The sequence below is a fragment of the Herpailurus yagouaroundi genome, unplaced genomic scaffold (genome assembly GCF_014898765.1).
Source record: "Herpailurus yagouaroundi ecotype Mexico unplaced genomic scaffold, PumYag 100, whole genome shotgun sequence".
NCBI lineage: Eukaryota > Metazoa > Chordata > Mammalia > Carnivora > Felidae > Herpailurus > Herpailurus yagouaroundi.
The window spans coordinates 24,282,179-24,298,174 of record NW_024412391.1 but is presented as its reverse complement, the minus strand read 5'-3'; the positions used below and the strand labels follow the sequence as shown (position 1 = coordinate 24,298,174).

The 15,996-nt window shown below is 38.6% G+C and overlaps 1 protein-coding gene across 1 annotated transcript in view; it reads left to right on the top strand.

Annotated features, from left to right (window-relative positions):
- The window catches only part of KCND2 (potassium voltage-gated channel subfamily D member 2), a 488,701-nt gene that overhangs the window by 456,044 nt on the left and 16,661 nt on the right, over nt 1-15,996 (top strand). Inside the window, exon 2 of the mRNA XM_040472146.1 lies at nt 13,896-14,058. Coding sequence (XP_040328080.1) covers nt 13,896-14,058 — 163 coding nt within the window. The remainder of the gene's footprint in view (nt 1-13,895; nt 14,059-15,996) is intronic.

Genomic DNA, 15,996 nt, shown 5'->3' with positions numbered 1-15,996 from the left:
TTGTTGTCTCATAATGAAAACCAACCCCCATTGATCCCATAGTGACTGCTCTCAGAGGGTAAGACACTGTGTTGTGAAGGCTTTACCCTACAACTGTAAATACACCATTATCATAAGCTCTCATTAGTGCTAGGGACATCAAGTTGTCAAACAAATTTTAAAAGAGTAGTCTAACTATCCATGTTAATGACATCCATAATGGTACGACTATGTTCTTTCTTGTGTTTAATTCAAAGCACACATTGTATATTTTCATTTTATTGCCAAACCCTCATCTGCCATCTTATATTCCCCTTTAAACATAAGAATTTTTTTTATTTAAATTTATAACTAGCAGCCAGGCTCTGACATGTTTAGCTATAGACTTTCATTACTGTAATAAAAAAACAAAGAACAAAGCAACAACAAAAAACAGAAACAAAGAAAAACTCCTGCAACTAGAGGGTCATGAGCAACTGCACTAATTGTGGAGCCATGTTCATTTTTAAAGGCAACTTGGTTTTACATATACTCACCTGCCCTTAAAATATGCTTTAATTTATTACTAATGGTATTCTCAATGATCTGTTGAAGGATACAACTCCGAAATGATTTATTCTAATTAAGAGCCTCTCGCTAGCACTTAGTTACCACGAGGCTTAGGAGCCCCAGGGACCAGCTTTTATTACACTCTGTGCCCATTTCATACAAGTGGAACATTTTACAATCATCGAATCTAATTGGACATCTTTATAATGTAGCTTCATATTTAGCATTTTTCCCTCACTCTGACAAAACAGATATTTTGGTTCTTTAACTTATTTTCAATGTACAATGGATTGAAATGCACAGAAACTGAAAAGCCTTGAGCCTGCCCTAGAAGAAGATCCAACTTTCCTTCCATCCTTAAGGTAGGAAGGTTGATATGCTTGTGATGTTTCAAAATACAGGGTGACGTGACACACGGTGCAGCCACCCAGAAAGGACCCATCAGTCTCACTACTGGGATTCTAATTCTGATCAAATGTAATTTTCTGCTTTTAGGGGGAGGACTGGAGTCAGTCAACAAAATAACAGCCTGAATCTAGGTCATAACATCTTAGGCCAGAACGGATCTTAACAATGAACTACAGTGAGGTAGTTAGAGCCCAGCTTTGGGGGGAAAACCCTGGGTCCCAGTCTGGTTATGGGCTGCGTTTCCCAGGCTGGCCTGTCATCTGATTTTCTGCCAGTTTGGACAATGGAATCATTGGCAGGAGATTGGAGGATAGAGGTGGGAAGGAGTAGCCAGGGCATCTGTCCTTCTTTGCATCTTCTAAGGCAGCAGCTGACCCTCTTCGATGGCTCTAGTTCCTTCCCTAAAGATCTGGTAAAGATCCAGATTCTACCTGGAACTCTGCCTTGGGCTCAGAAAGCTGTCTCCTCCTTTGCCTCTCCAGCCCCACAGTGGTTGTGGGGGCTACCGTCTCCTGCTTCATCTCTAGCCTTGTGATGGTTTCTCAGCAACTCCATTACCACACCAAGCCCCCTTCATTCCTTTCATTAAATTCATGCTGCTGTAAATAATTGGGGTGCTTTCTGTTTTCCTGCTTAGACCCTGAATTCAGACAATACTATTTTAAAAGTGAGGTATTGTTTCTATAATCTAATCTCACTTCCAGAAAAATTACAGGTAGATAGGAACATAGAGCGAGAGGTAAGAAATTATGTATTTTATGTGCTTGGAGTGTGGGATATATTCTGCAATTTTCTAAATTTAATTTCTAATTTTCAACTTGTTTTCAAGTACTATGTTTCCTTTTTTTCCTTAAAATGATACATCAGGAAAATAATGTCTTCTTTAAAAATTTAATTTTTAAGTAATCTCTACACTCAACGTGAGGCTCAAACTTACAGCCTGGAGATCGAGAATCATATGGTCTACTGGCTGAGCCAGCCAGACACCCCCAAAATAATTTTTTATAGCAGGTTCTTTTTAATTCATTTATGTTTATTTTTTTTTTAATGTTTAGTTATATTTGAGAGAGAGACACACAGCACAAACTGGAGATGGGCAGAGAGAGAGGCGACAGAATCTGAAGGAGGCCCCAGGCTCTGAGCTGTTAGCACAGAGCCTAATGCAGGGCTCGAACTCACGAACCATGAGATCATGACCTGTGCCAAAGTTGGACGCTTAACTGACTGAGTCACCCAGGTGCCCCAGTTCATTTATGTTTAACCAGGTGGACTTTTTTATTTCATTTATTTTATTTTATTTTATTTTATTATTACTATATTTTAATTAGATACAATCAGAATGCAACCACAGGAGCATTTTCATATAGAAATCTGGCCAGTTAGAGCTATAGAGGTAGATATGAATTCATTTAAGACCCTCTTCATTTATGCTTATTTGGGATACACCCTAATTTACATAGTTCATAGAAAGAATGACCATTCAATCAATGTTTTAATTGCCTCAGAAAAGGCAAAAGAATCTAAATATAAAATGCATATAATACCTTCATTTAATTTTAGGAAATAACTTTGTCTCACATTGAACAGAATAGAATTGTTCTCCAAAAGCATCTCTAATGTAAATACAGTCCCTTGAATTCTCATCAAAAACAAAGTTTGTTTAAGGATATAGAAACTTCCTAGGTTAAATTGAAGACTTGAATTTTAGTAGAAATACCTGGCTGTCTTTGGGAAGTTAAATCACAGCTTCTCTGCTCTCCCTCCCTTTTGTATTTAAACAGCTGTGATTCTTTACATGAAGATAATCATATTAAATTATTTATGCCTAAAGAATTTTGGAACTTTCAGCAGGAAAGAAGTCCCTAGTCAGTGACTGGGCAGAGCCATGCATAGATGAGGAAGGAAAAAGGTAGGTCTACCACCTGGCTGTATGACTTGTGAGAAACTGCCCTTGATGGTGAGTTACAGACCAGATCCTCACCTCCACCACAAGACAGGAAAAGTCCAGGTTCTGCCCAGGGTGGTCAGTTGAGTGAAGGGTGTTAGGACATTCATGTGACATTCATGCCATTAGATCATGCTACAGACTGAATGTTTGTATCTCCCCTAAATTCTTACGTTAAATCCTAACACTCAATGTGATCATATTTGGAAATGGGGCCTTTGGGGGTGATCAGGTCATGAGGTGGCGGTCTCATGGTGGGATTAATGTCTGGAGAGCTTCCTCCCCTTGCCACCATGTGCGAATGCAGTGAAAAGACAACCCTGTATGAACTAGGAAGTAAATTCTCATCAGACACTAACTCTATCAATGCCTTAACCTTGGACTTCCCAATCTCCAGATCTGCAGGAGGGACACAACCTGCTTTTGAGTCTCAGTCAGACACTACCACTATCAAAACAGAGCCATATTCCCTGCCCTAATAGAGAGTCAAGTGTTAACCTCCAGTACAGTTAGAATTTTGTGCATTCTTTTCAGTAAAGCTCAAGTAGACAAGAGGTGGCAAAATTATCAGGCCTTCCTGGACAGAATTAGAAACAAGAGGTGTGTTAGGTCATTACTAGATAATCTATAAGTAATTTTAAAAGTGCAGTCCAAAAGAAAATAGGTAAATACTTAAAGACATCTTAAGGGTGTCATGAGGCCTATAATAGCTAATAGGTTTGAGACTGTGTAAACTCAGGTGGAAAGAAATGAAAACTTTCAGGATAAACATCCCCACTTCATGCTTGTCGGCTGCAAGCTGAATTCTCCCATAAGACTGGCCCTGCAAGCGTAACCCTTGGGACCAGCTCCCCCTTCTTCCCATGGCAAAGGCACTTAAGAGTCTTTGAATGGGTCGTAGGCAATGAATAATTTTGGTGGTATCAGCAAGTGAGCTGGGTGGCTGGTTATAAAAAAACAAACTCATAAACAGAACTGTCTAAATGGCACTGGGATTTGGCTCCTTGGGTGACCGCCTGCAGTGCAGAAGCAGTGACCCGGACTCACACACGGTGGGGAGCTTCCTCCAACAGTTACTTTTCAAAGGACAGGAAGAGAGGAAGCAACAGCAGCAGCTAACTAAAGAAAGCCCCCGGTGTGAGAGCAGCTCTGATAGTGATGAAGAGGAAACCCCTGGGATGTGAAACCAAGATAGGCATCCTCTGGAAGCTGGTGCAATCAGCCCAAAGCCAACATGGCCAGACATTTGCTGGGACCTTGATATGCTTGACGAATTAACTTTCATTTGAGGGAAGACAAGCATACCTCCTCCAATAAACTACCAAGGCATAACCAGAAAGGGTCTTGTTAAGAAAATGGATACCAAACAATGGAATTTCCAGAGAACTGCTAGTGTTCACTATCTAAGATTAGCATCATCTTTGAGCAGATGAGAGAGAAATGGGAAGACCCAGCCATTTCCCAGAATGATATGTGATATTCAGAGAACCACAAGTCCTGTTCCTTCAAGTTGCTGGGCATCTGAGGATTGCAAAATCTGTCAAATTTGGGAGAATTTGTAGTTTGAAATTCTAGCAGGGTACGTGTTGGCTAAGCATGTGACAATGAAAAACAAGTAGGCATTGGAAAACTGTCAGTTCTCTAGGCTTTTCTGTTCATTTAAAATCATGTAGGTTAAAAATGATTTCTCTGGGTATAAAAAGTGAGATTAATTGACAGTGTAGAACTAGGTTATTCTGGGCATATCATCTAAGTATCCAAAGAGGAATTTAGACATATTGAGGAAATGAGATGGTGCCAGGCTTGGAGAAAGAAAGGAACTCTGGTTAAAAGAAAAAGAGCAGTGGATGTGTATTCCCCTTCACTCCTTCCCACATTTATTGTTTACCATCAGACCTCTCCCTGGAGGATTTATTTAAGCAATAAACATTTATTGGGCTTCAACTGTTTGCTCAGCTCTGGACAAGGTCTGTGCTAGACTTGGGTTTATAATGATGACATGATCCTTGACCTCCTGGACCTCCTAGTTTAGCAGGAGCAAACAGACTTGTACGAAACTAATTGTACTCCATTAGGTGCAGGCAGCATTGGAGGCACTGGAGAGGGAAAACATTACTCTGGTTGGACAGAGGTAACGTAGTCAAGAAGTTCTCCAAATAAGAACTGATCCTTGAGCTTTATCACTGTAAGTTAGGAGTTTACCCAAAGGATTTATGAGAGGGGAGAATATTCTAGAAAGAACAACATATACAAAGACACAGGAATGGAAAGTCATGCCAGTAACTGGAAGTGATTTGTTCCAACTGGAACATAGGGTGTGTGTGGGTGAGCAGTGGAGGATGGGATGGGCAAGTCATGAGGAGCTGTGTGTGTCATGCTAAAAAGCTGGAGCTTTTTCCTGCAGGTGATAGAGCAACAATGAAGGCTTTCATGAGAGAGAATGACAGGATCAGACTCTGAGCTCTGTGAGGGTGACAGGATAGCTCCAGGCAACAAAGACTCAAAACCCAAAGCGGGAGAATACATTTCCGGTGGTCCTACAGCTGGGGAAGCCAACCCCCAGTGTTTCTATAGTGTGTGCCTCACAGTAATCAGTCGTACATGCATTTTTATAGCTTTGTTAAAAATGAAGAATAAAGTAAATATTACAAATCTAGGCTCTGATTAGCATGCTTTGAAAATAAGGAAACACTCTTTAAAGGAGGCTATAAAGACTTTTACTGATGATAATTCATTTAGGTAAAAAGCACTTTATTAGGATATTCGGTCATAATCATATGTTTCATTTATAACCTTTAAAGCCTCATGTGATCATGTAATAGGCTAAAAGCAAAGAAAAAAATCAGGAGTCAGAAAAGAATTTGCTTTAGAAAAAGGCACAAGCCAGAGGCACACAGTTAGCAAGCCCGACTGAAATCTAACGTTGAGAGAGCTCAGAGTATAAATGTGCATAGATGTGCTAAAAGCATTTTGGCCCTTTCCTCAATTTTCCCCTTTTCTACATGCAAACTCAATCCTTTAATTTACCCTAATTTTCACACTGAGGGTCTTGGTTAAAGGGCTCCGTGTTTAAAATTACGCTTTAGTGATATCTCACATTACAGAAATGTCCCTGTCTCTCTGAAAGAAGTAGAAAAAGCTGTCAGAATTATTTTGCATCTTTTTGGAAACACCATGAAAATAGATAATCTATGAAATTGGTGAGGTTTTGTCCTGTTAAACTATTTCCAGAGGAATAAGATGCCCAAAATATATCCTAAATATTGGATGTGTGTAGGCAAAGATAAGGAATTGGTACAGGCAATTTACTGGAAATACTTTTCTCTCAGCTTAGGAAAACCAAAAAAGATCCTGGTTGGCTTCCCAACTTTCATTTAGGTTTTTATGCCCTCTAGTGGGTATTTGGGATTTATGCAGTTGTAAAATAATATTTTTGCAGCATTTCCTTTGTGCCATATGTGTTCAAACATTTATCTCAACAATATAGGACATTGACTGATAAGCCCTTAAATAGTCAACCCAAAGTGTTTAACATTATTTGAGCCATAAACTTTTGATAATTTAATAAAAGCTCTGAAAACTTTTAGGAAAATGCCTATGAAGACACACTGTCATGGAGTTCTCTAACCACTTGAATTTTATCCATGAATTCCTTAAGAGTCCATTGATTCCTGGTTAAGAACCGCTAATGAAGCTGAGGTGTCCTCTAGCTGTCCCCCTTTTTTTAAGTAGATGCTAAAATTATTAACGTTTTGAACAACAGGAAAAGGAAACATACATTTTTAAAAGAACAGTAGCTAAAAATTCAGCTTAGACTTAAAGAAATAGGAGAGAACACAGAGTATCTTAAATAACTAGATACCTGAGATAATCCAAAAGCTTCTCAAGTTTTCAACGCATCTAGGATAGTGTAGGATTAATCCTACAGGCAAGGGAGGTGGAAACAAAATCAGAGCAGCTTTTTAGGCAAATATTGATTTTTAAAATGTCAAAGAGAAATCTGTCTATTGTTAAAGTAATATGAGGGCCTCTCTGGCAAACAATTTGCATACCACAAGCAGGTGTTATATAGCAACACTTAAAGAAAAGTCATTTGCTATTTGCAAACATTGCAGCTACTATAAAAAAATTAGCCATCAAACTATGATCCTTCTAGGATGCCAAACTGATATCAGAAGATCCATAAATAACTAGCCACTAAGACCCTAAAGGATAGAATGATTAGTTGAGAAGTGATCCAGATTTCAGGTCAGAAGAAAGGAGTTCACAGACTTCTCTGACCAGTGGTCATGTCTAGGAGAAAATTCAAACACAAAATCAGTAGGTAAAATACACACACACACACACACACACACACACACACACGGACAGTTCATAGCTTTTACCAGGTTATTATTATACATATCACTTTCATCTAATTTCTTAAGGATACTGTCTTTGTCCATTCAGGCTGCTGACTTGGTACCACAGACTTGGTACTTTATAAAGAGCAAACATGTATTTCTCACAGCTCTGGAGGCTGAGAAGTTCAAGATTATGTCACCAACAGATTCAGTGTGGTGGTGAGGTGTTGTTTCCTGGTTCATAGACTGCCCTTCTTGCTGTGAACTCACAGTAAAAGGGGCTAGATAGCTTTGTAGGGCCTCTTTTTATAAGAATGCCATTTGTTTGGGCTCTGCTTTCATGATCTAATCAACTCCCCAAACCCCCACCTCCTAATACCATCATATTAAGCATTAGGATGTCAAGGTATGAATCTGGAGGAGACACATTCAGACATATAATAGCAGATACCTATTTTTCAAATACTTACATTTCCAAATACAGATTCATGTCCCCTATGAAGTTGTGAGATTTTTTTCCCCCTAGTGTAGTAGTTGAAGCACAGCTTTATTGAACCAGCACCTGCCCTACACAATGTACAAGGTGCTCCCAGAGTTCTGTGCAGCTGCATAGGATCCATTCACTCAAGTCCTTCTACCTAGCAATTTAAGACCTTTTCATTGTGAAAAAGAAAGAGGGAGAGTGAGAGATTGAGTTACAGTAAGCATTGAGGTTTATATTTAAATAAGTATTTCCTTCCTGTTATTTGAAGATCTTTCCTACCTTCATGAGTGTTTATAAAATACACAGCTTTTGTTTTCTTTCTTAGTATCCATGGGAAATAGCTTAACAGATGAAAAGTCATTCCTTAGCTGGGGAGGTTTGCTTATATAACATTTCTCTTTTATAAAATGAGCCTACATTTATACTCTTCAAATAAAAAGAGAAGAAAAAATAGAAACTATATGAATAGGACTAGGAAGCTAACAGTATTGTGTTTGAACACTGCATAAGAAAATTCCAGGAACTACTTCTCCATTTGAGATCTAAAGACAAGCACACTTTAGCCATAGGATTTCTGGACAAATGCCAAAAAGGGAAAAATTGTGTGGAAATTAATAAAATTTGCTTTGCAATATATTATGTTTAAATATACATAGATGGATGGGTGGATGCATGGATGGATGGATGGATGGAAGGTATATGCATTCTACCTGTTTGTCTGAATTAACCTGATTTAGCCCCTTCTCCATCATTGAGTGCATGGCACAATTTAAGTACTTTGCAGAAACTTTTCAATGACATTTAAGAGTAAAATGTTCAAGAACCAATAACTGAATCTTTGCTGGGGAATTGGTCTTCCATTCAATATGGTCTTTAACACATGACAAATGATATAATCTTAAACAAGTATTTGGGGCAGTATGTGAAAATTTAGAATTAAGATTTTTACGTGAATAACAATTCCATGTTGTACCTTTTTAACTGATATGAGGAGGGAAAGGAGCAGTAAATATCAGGTTTGGCAGATGTCCAGGGTAAAAAAAAAAAAAAAAGCAGAATGAAACAGGACTGGCTCTACATGGCAAATGTAGGAACAAGTGGAAGGAAGTGAGAAATGGAAGAAAGTAGAAAGATGGGGAAAGCTTCCTTTCAATGAACAGAGTTCAAGTCTGCTTATTTTTATTATGCAAAACTTTTGGAGAGTGATTCCTTTTATATTATGCTATCTTCTCCCCTGTTTTCTTCTATCTTTTAGGAATTCAATATTTATCTTAGCAGACCTTAGAAGCCCCTTATAATCTTTTAATAAATTTTATTTAAATATAGGAAAAAATGTCTCTATGAAAACAAAACCACATCTACATAAAGTTTTAGTGTAAATCTTCTTGGGAAATGGATTTTTGAAGACTGGAGAAATAATATTAAATTCTGAACAAAATCAGAAAGACTAGAATATATAATATTGCTGGGCTTAGCATAAATTTAAGAGTAGGGAGTGAGGAAAATGAGGCATGCTTTTATATGGAACAAAAAAAATAAAATACCAACCAGTAAACAACTTGCCTTGGATAGAAATAATCATTAAAAGATGGCAGTATTGTAGGCAATACTTAAACTACATGATCAGTTAGCTAGAGTGTCACCTCTCATTATGAAGCTTTCTATTCTAAGCCTTTCCTCCACCGAGTTTGAGGTATGATTCCTGAGGTGTATAATGCTATTTTGCTTCTTACTACAAGTATGAATACTAGTTAAAAGATCTTTTGTTAAACAAAGGAAAGCAGATGGTTTTGCCAGAGAGCTATTTCCTATCCCCGGTAGATTCTGTGCCCAATTATAAGTTTGCAGATAAAACTTCCATTCTCAAGGTTATCCTAAGTGAGAAGAGAGACACAACAGACAATGTAAGAATAGATGCAAATCACACTGTGTATTTGTGGTGATTCTCCAGCATATTCAAACAAGTGAAATATGCTTAAAATATTGCAAATATCAACAGCAGTCCAATCTTGAAAAGAAGTGGGGAACAGGAAGAAGAGCAGAAAGGGCAATAGATACAGTTCCAAGGGGATTGTGGAAGGAGATGGCAGGTGCTTCTTGGCAAATCAGCCTAAGGGTGTCCTAGCAAGCAATCAGGGGCAGCCCGCCCCCCCCCCCCCCCCCCCCCCGGCCCCAACGGCAGCACCCTGCCCTCTCTGCTCCCTGTGCCCTCCTCCCATCTCCCTCTACCCTAGGTTCACAACAGCGGAGACTTGGGGCCCATCCTCATTTTCTGTATCTTGAGAAAGATCTGTCCTTTGACTCAAGAGTAAAAGATGGAGAAGATGCCCCCTCCAACGAGCACTTTGTGGTCCCTTCTGCTTCCCATCGTAATCACTGCAGTCCTGGCCAGTCACCTCAAGGGTCACCTTTACTTTTGATTGTGAAGAAAATTTGGATTGTAAAACAAATACGGTGGAGGTAAATAATAAATGTAATTGCATTTGATGCAGATTAGCACAGTTTCATGACATTAAAGTACCCCTATTCTATCTGTTATCTTTTTTTCCTTATGGATCCTTCTAGACTATGAATTTTCTGCCTTTCAGCAAGCTGGCTCATATCTTTACTTTCTACCCTTTTGTTACAAACTGTACAAGAAATTTCACTTTGCCCTCTGAGTACCAAGTTCACTTTCTGCTTTATGTATTTATTTATATTATAATCTCTGTTTATATTCAAAAAGGGTTTGCAGTGATTATTTCTCTAGTTGAATCCTGGGCACTTTGTCAAAAATCGCTTTCCCAGGAAAACCTGCTTTATCAATTGGCTCAGAATTCCTTTGACTGAGTCCCTCAGAGTCTATTTTCTCTCCTCTTCTCTGAGGTAAGGTCTTTCTGAACATATGATTAGCCTCCATCCCTGCCACACCACAGCCTGCTACTTGAACTTACAAACCTTCTGTCTTCTTAAAGTCTTACTGAGCTTTGGGTCCATACCACACAGTTTAGCCCTTAATTTCCTCTAATAATTACAAGAGTGCTAGCCTTGCCTACTCTATTATATAGTGAGCCTAGGATACAAAAATAGCTGATAAATACTAATTTTTAAAAATCTCTTAGAGAAAGACAGGAAAAACTTTATTTTGTGTTCATTTAACTATTTTATTTATTTTATTTTATGTATTTATATCTTACAAGGTTTATTTTATTTGCATGGACTCAATGCTTATCTATTCTGGCCACAACAAACATAGTTGAGTTTTATTTATTTTCTCCTTTTAGAAAATCTTTCTAGATCCTGATTGGTAGACATTAAAATCAACCCCTCACCCTTTTTTTTTTTTTTGAAAAGCTGCTTGTGTGTTTCAGACTTATCCAGGACCTACTGTACAATCAGTGCAAAGAGAAAAAAGATGTCTTTAAAATATGGCTGGGCACTCAATGTAAACTGTGGCAAACATAGAAATTGGCTCACGTGCACACAGCATTGTATAAAACATTGATCTTCCAATTCCACTGACAGATCCCTATAGGACAAAAGTCCTCAAGACTTGATCGTTCACCTTATAAATTCTTCTATGTGTGACTGTTTCCTTACTAACATAAACTTCAGATTATAACTTAACTTCCCTGATGGACTACAGAAAAATACCCTGTTTCATACGGACACAGCATTCCAGTTCCCGGATTTATTCTATTCTTTTGTCTGTCTGTTTGTCTCACTATTAATTAATACCGCCATTCTGATGCCAAAACCTGTGGGAATTTTAGTTACAGTGAATTAGCTCAACTGCTGATCACCCACAAACACTGACGAGAATGAGTAACTGGGACCAGAGCCTGGAATGGGTTATCGAATAGGCTGTCACCACCAGCCTTTCCTGGGCCAATTAACCCTGCAACTTCCCTCTCCCACATTGACACACAAATGTTTTCCCACAAAACAAAATCAGAGTGATCATTTCCTGGGCCACCCTTCAAGATGTAATGCATCCCCATGTCCTCCTAAACCTCCTTGAGTCTGGATTCCAAAACCTGAGCTCAGAGTGCTCAGAGTGCTGAGCACCCCAGACCCCTGAAGTGAACATGGAGAGGTTGGGGCTCTACAGGCACAGCCAGGCAGCCTCTGCAGTAATACGATCAAAAGACATCCTTCTTGCCCCCTCTCCAGAAATGAATTCTTAGAACTCTGTATCAATAAGGTAGAGAAAATGGATTCTTTGACTAATATTTATTGAGGCAGCTTTGTGCTAGTCGGACTAAATAGAGCAGATCTTGCTTTGTCAAGGTTATATTCTAATGTCAGCAGGGCCGGTGGGTGGTCAAAAAATAAATATGTTAATAAGTTATAAAATATCATGTGTTAATAGTACTGTGAAGGTCATTACATGGGCAAATGTTAAAGAGAATGACTAGGGGAGAGAATAAGACCACTATGGATAAGGTGGCCAGAAAATAACTTCTGGAATGGAGACATTTAAGTCTCAACCTGAATAATGATGATCTGGGGGCTGCACATTGTGGACAAAAAGCCAGATGGCCCGCATAGCTGGAAGACAGTAGACTTGGTGCAAGGTGGTATGAGATACAGGTGGTAATTAAATGGTATAGGCCCTTGGAGATAAAACTGAAGAGTTTGGATCTATTTTAGTTCCAAGTCTATTAGAAGGTTTAAGCAAAGTGGCACCAGTGCACTCTCCATTCTAAAACCATAACTCCGACTGCTATGTTGGCATGAATTGTAAAGTGGTAAATATGAAGGAGAGAGTTAGGGTAAGAAGCTATATCTATCCATCACTCTGGCAAGAAATGATGATTGCTTGGATTGTTGTGGTAAAATGGAGGTTGAGGAAATAGACCATAATAGGACATAATTCAGTTTGGTCAGAGATAACAAGACTAGCTCAAAAATGAGATGCGTGACTGAGAATTGAGGTAACTCTTTCAATTTTGATGCGAGCAATTGAGTGGTTTGCAGTTCCATGGAATTGGAGGTGATAGACTGTGGGAGGAACAGATTTGAGGGTGGCAGAGGAAGCTAGGGAAATAAAAGTTCCTTATTGGCTAATTTGTTTTAATTGGCTCTTAATTGGTTCTTAAAAATCCAGGGGTAGGAAAAATCAGACTAGACCACTGAAGACATGAGTCTGATTTTCTAGGTAGACATCAGGGTTGTCAATATAAATTAGGGTATCAGCAACAACTGCAAGCTATGAGATTGGATGATATCACATAGGAAAGGGTTTATATGGAGAAAGTAAGAGTCTGAGAGCTAAATTACTCCAAGATTTAAAAATCAGATAAGGGGCAGTGGGGAGCCAGAAAAGAAGACAGAGGAACAGCCATTGAGTTAGGAGGACCGCGAAGGGAATTTTCCAATACTGAAGCCAATGGAAAGTGTTCCAAGAAGAGAGAAAACTAATCAAGTACAAATGAGAGATTGAATAAGATCATCATGAAGAAATAACCATTGTATTTAACAAGTAGAAGTTAATGAGACCTTGGAAAGCTTTTTTTAAGTGATTATGTCTGATAAAAAGAATGTGATATAACACTTTTTCTACTTAAATTTCATAACCAATCTAATGCTGAAAAAATTAAGTGGAAAGAGATGTTATCTAGACTATGAAATTCAGCATGGAAATACTAACTATAAATAAATGTAAAGAGGGGCGCCTGGGTGACTCAGTCCGTTAAGCGTCTGACTTCGGTTCAGTTCATGATCTCACAGTCCCTGAGTTCGAACCCCGCTTTGGGCTCTGTGCTGACAGCTCAGAGCCTGGAGCCTGCTTTGGATTCTGTGTCTCCCTCTCTCTCTCTGACCCTCCCACATTCATGCTCTGTCTCTCTCTGTTTCAAAAATAAGTAAATGTTAAAAAAAATTTTTTTAAGTAAATGTGAAGAATTTTGCCATATTATATAAAGGACAAACTGAAGAGCTATCATTACATCATCTGGCTTAAAACATTTTCCAATCAAAGAGATATCTAAATATTGGAATCAATTCCTGCAATATTGAAAGATAATTTTTTCATATTCAGATATTCATAATTTCTGGTTTATTAAGGTCTTAACCCATGTATATGGTAGTCATGAAGTAGAGATAGATTGGTCTAAAAAATCATTTGACTTCGGGTAAAAAGCTATTTGTAGCAGGTGAAAATAAATTTCTGTGACTTAAAACCATGTTTTTTTCTCTAACCCAGGTATGGTGACATGGTACCAAAAACCATAGCAGGGAAGATATTTGGTTCCATCTGTTCACTGAGTGGGGTCTTGGTCATTGCTCTACCTGTTCCAGTGATCGTATCTAACTTCAGTCGGATCTACCACCAAAATCAACGAGCAGACAAACGGAGAGCACAGAAGGTGTGTATTCAGCTCTGTGCAATCATGATTTAACATCTCCCCCTTTTTATAGTGAGCTTTAAAAATCCCTTACTGGCTATTCAGTGTTCCAGTTTTGGTCGATAGTTGCATAAGTCAGCACAGGCTAGGTTATACTACAGTAAAAAAGGAACCTTAATATCTCAGTGGCTTAAAACAACAAGGAATATTTCTCAGTCATGCTGCGGGTCCATTGCTGGTCCAGTGATAGAAACTCCATCTTGACAAGGTATTCTGCAATCATTCAAGCCGGGGTAACAGGACATGATGAATCACGCTGACTCCTAAAACCTCCTCCTGGAAGTGGGCCAAGTCACTTCCATTTCTATTGCACTAGCCAAAGTAAGTCACATAGCCGTGTGTAACTTCAAAGTGGGCAGGGGAATATAATCCTACTGTGCAATCAGAGGCAGAGAGAAAGAATTATCTAGTAAACAGCACTAATGATAGTAGTAAAATCAAAGATAGATTCTTGGCAAATTTTATCAGAATCAGATTTCTAGATCTAATTAATTTCGTCTTTGCCCATCAGGGATCAAGCTGGTTCCAGTAAGCAAGGACTATTAAAAGGAACTAAGATATGTCTCAGATATTTTAAATAGTTGACCCAGGAAGTAGGAGAAATCTGATCATTAATAGCTGAGTTTTATTCCTGGCCCAGTTTACTGTTTCTCTGAACTTCGTGCCAGTTATTAATCCCTCTAAGAGTAAGGGTGTATACACAACTGTAAGATGGGGAAAATGTACCTACCTGAAAGATTTATATAAATCTATATGAGTATATCATAATAGTAACAATATTTAACATTTATTTCTGGTTTTACTATGTGCCGGGTACTGGTTTGGTGTTTTTCTTTTTAATAATTCATATTGTTTTCATGAGTCTAGGAGTGAGTCAACATTATTATTCCTATTTTTTAGATAAGGATCCGAAAGTACGCAGAAATTGAGAAATTCAATCTAAGCCAACCTGACACCCAGGTTCATACACATAAACATTATGGTAGACTGCCTCTCAGAAAACCCGACTAAATGTTAACACACTTCCCTTCTCCAATTTTTGTCAAAATAGTCACCTTTAGAGTCAGGGCCCTTGCTGCTTAGAAATAATTTTGGAGGGGCGCCTGGGTGGCTCAGTCAGTTGAGCGTCTGACTTCAGCTCAGGTCATGATCTCACAGTCCATGGGTCCGAGCCCCATGTCGGGCTCTGTGCTGACAGCTCAGAGCCTGGAGCCTGCTTCCGATTCTGTGTCTCCCTCTCTCTCTGGCCCCTCCCCTGCTCATGCTCTGTCTCTCTCTGTCTCAAAAATAAATAAAAACATTAAAAAAAAAAAGAAAGAATTTTGGAAATCTCTTGTGTAGTTTCTTTAAGACCATGTCACTAAATTTCCAGTATTCCTCATGGATACTCCATCGTTGTCCTTTATGGATAGATAGTTTTTAATATCCACAACCATGACTAAAATGGATCCACAATGCCAGTAATGTAGTATAACTCTAAACTATCATGAGACATTTGGGTGCAGTTCAAAGCTACTGGCTTTGTAGCTAATTCCAGAACAGGATTTTAAGTATGGTTTTGAACAATGTTGGTCTTTTAGTCGAGTATAAAATCTCAAAAAAGTAACTCTCGGGAAAGTTCAGGGTAATCAGTGTGGTCACAGAGCATATTGTCCAAAGAACATGTTCAAGTCTAACATCACAGATCCTCTGCCTTTTGCAAAGAGTCACTTTTTCAGCCTTGTCCTTTCTTGCTTTATAGACTCCCCCAAGTTTGGACAGGTACCTAGCCTTTAATTATTGTAAAGAATAGAGTAGTCCGATTAATATGAATTTTGGAACTGATAATTCAATAAACAGAGGCTAGCAAAAGGCACCTTCTGAGCAGTTTTGTAGTCTCACGTAAGGTATATCTTTGGA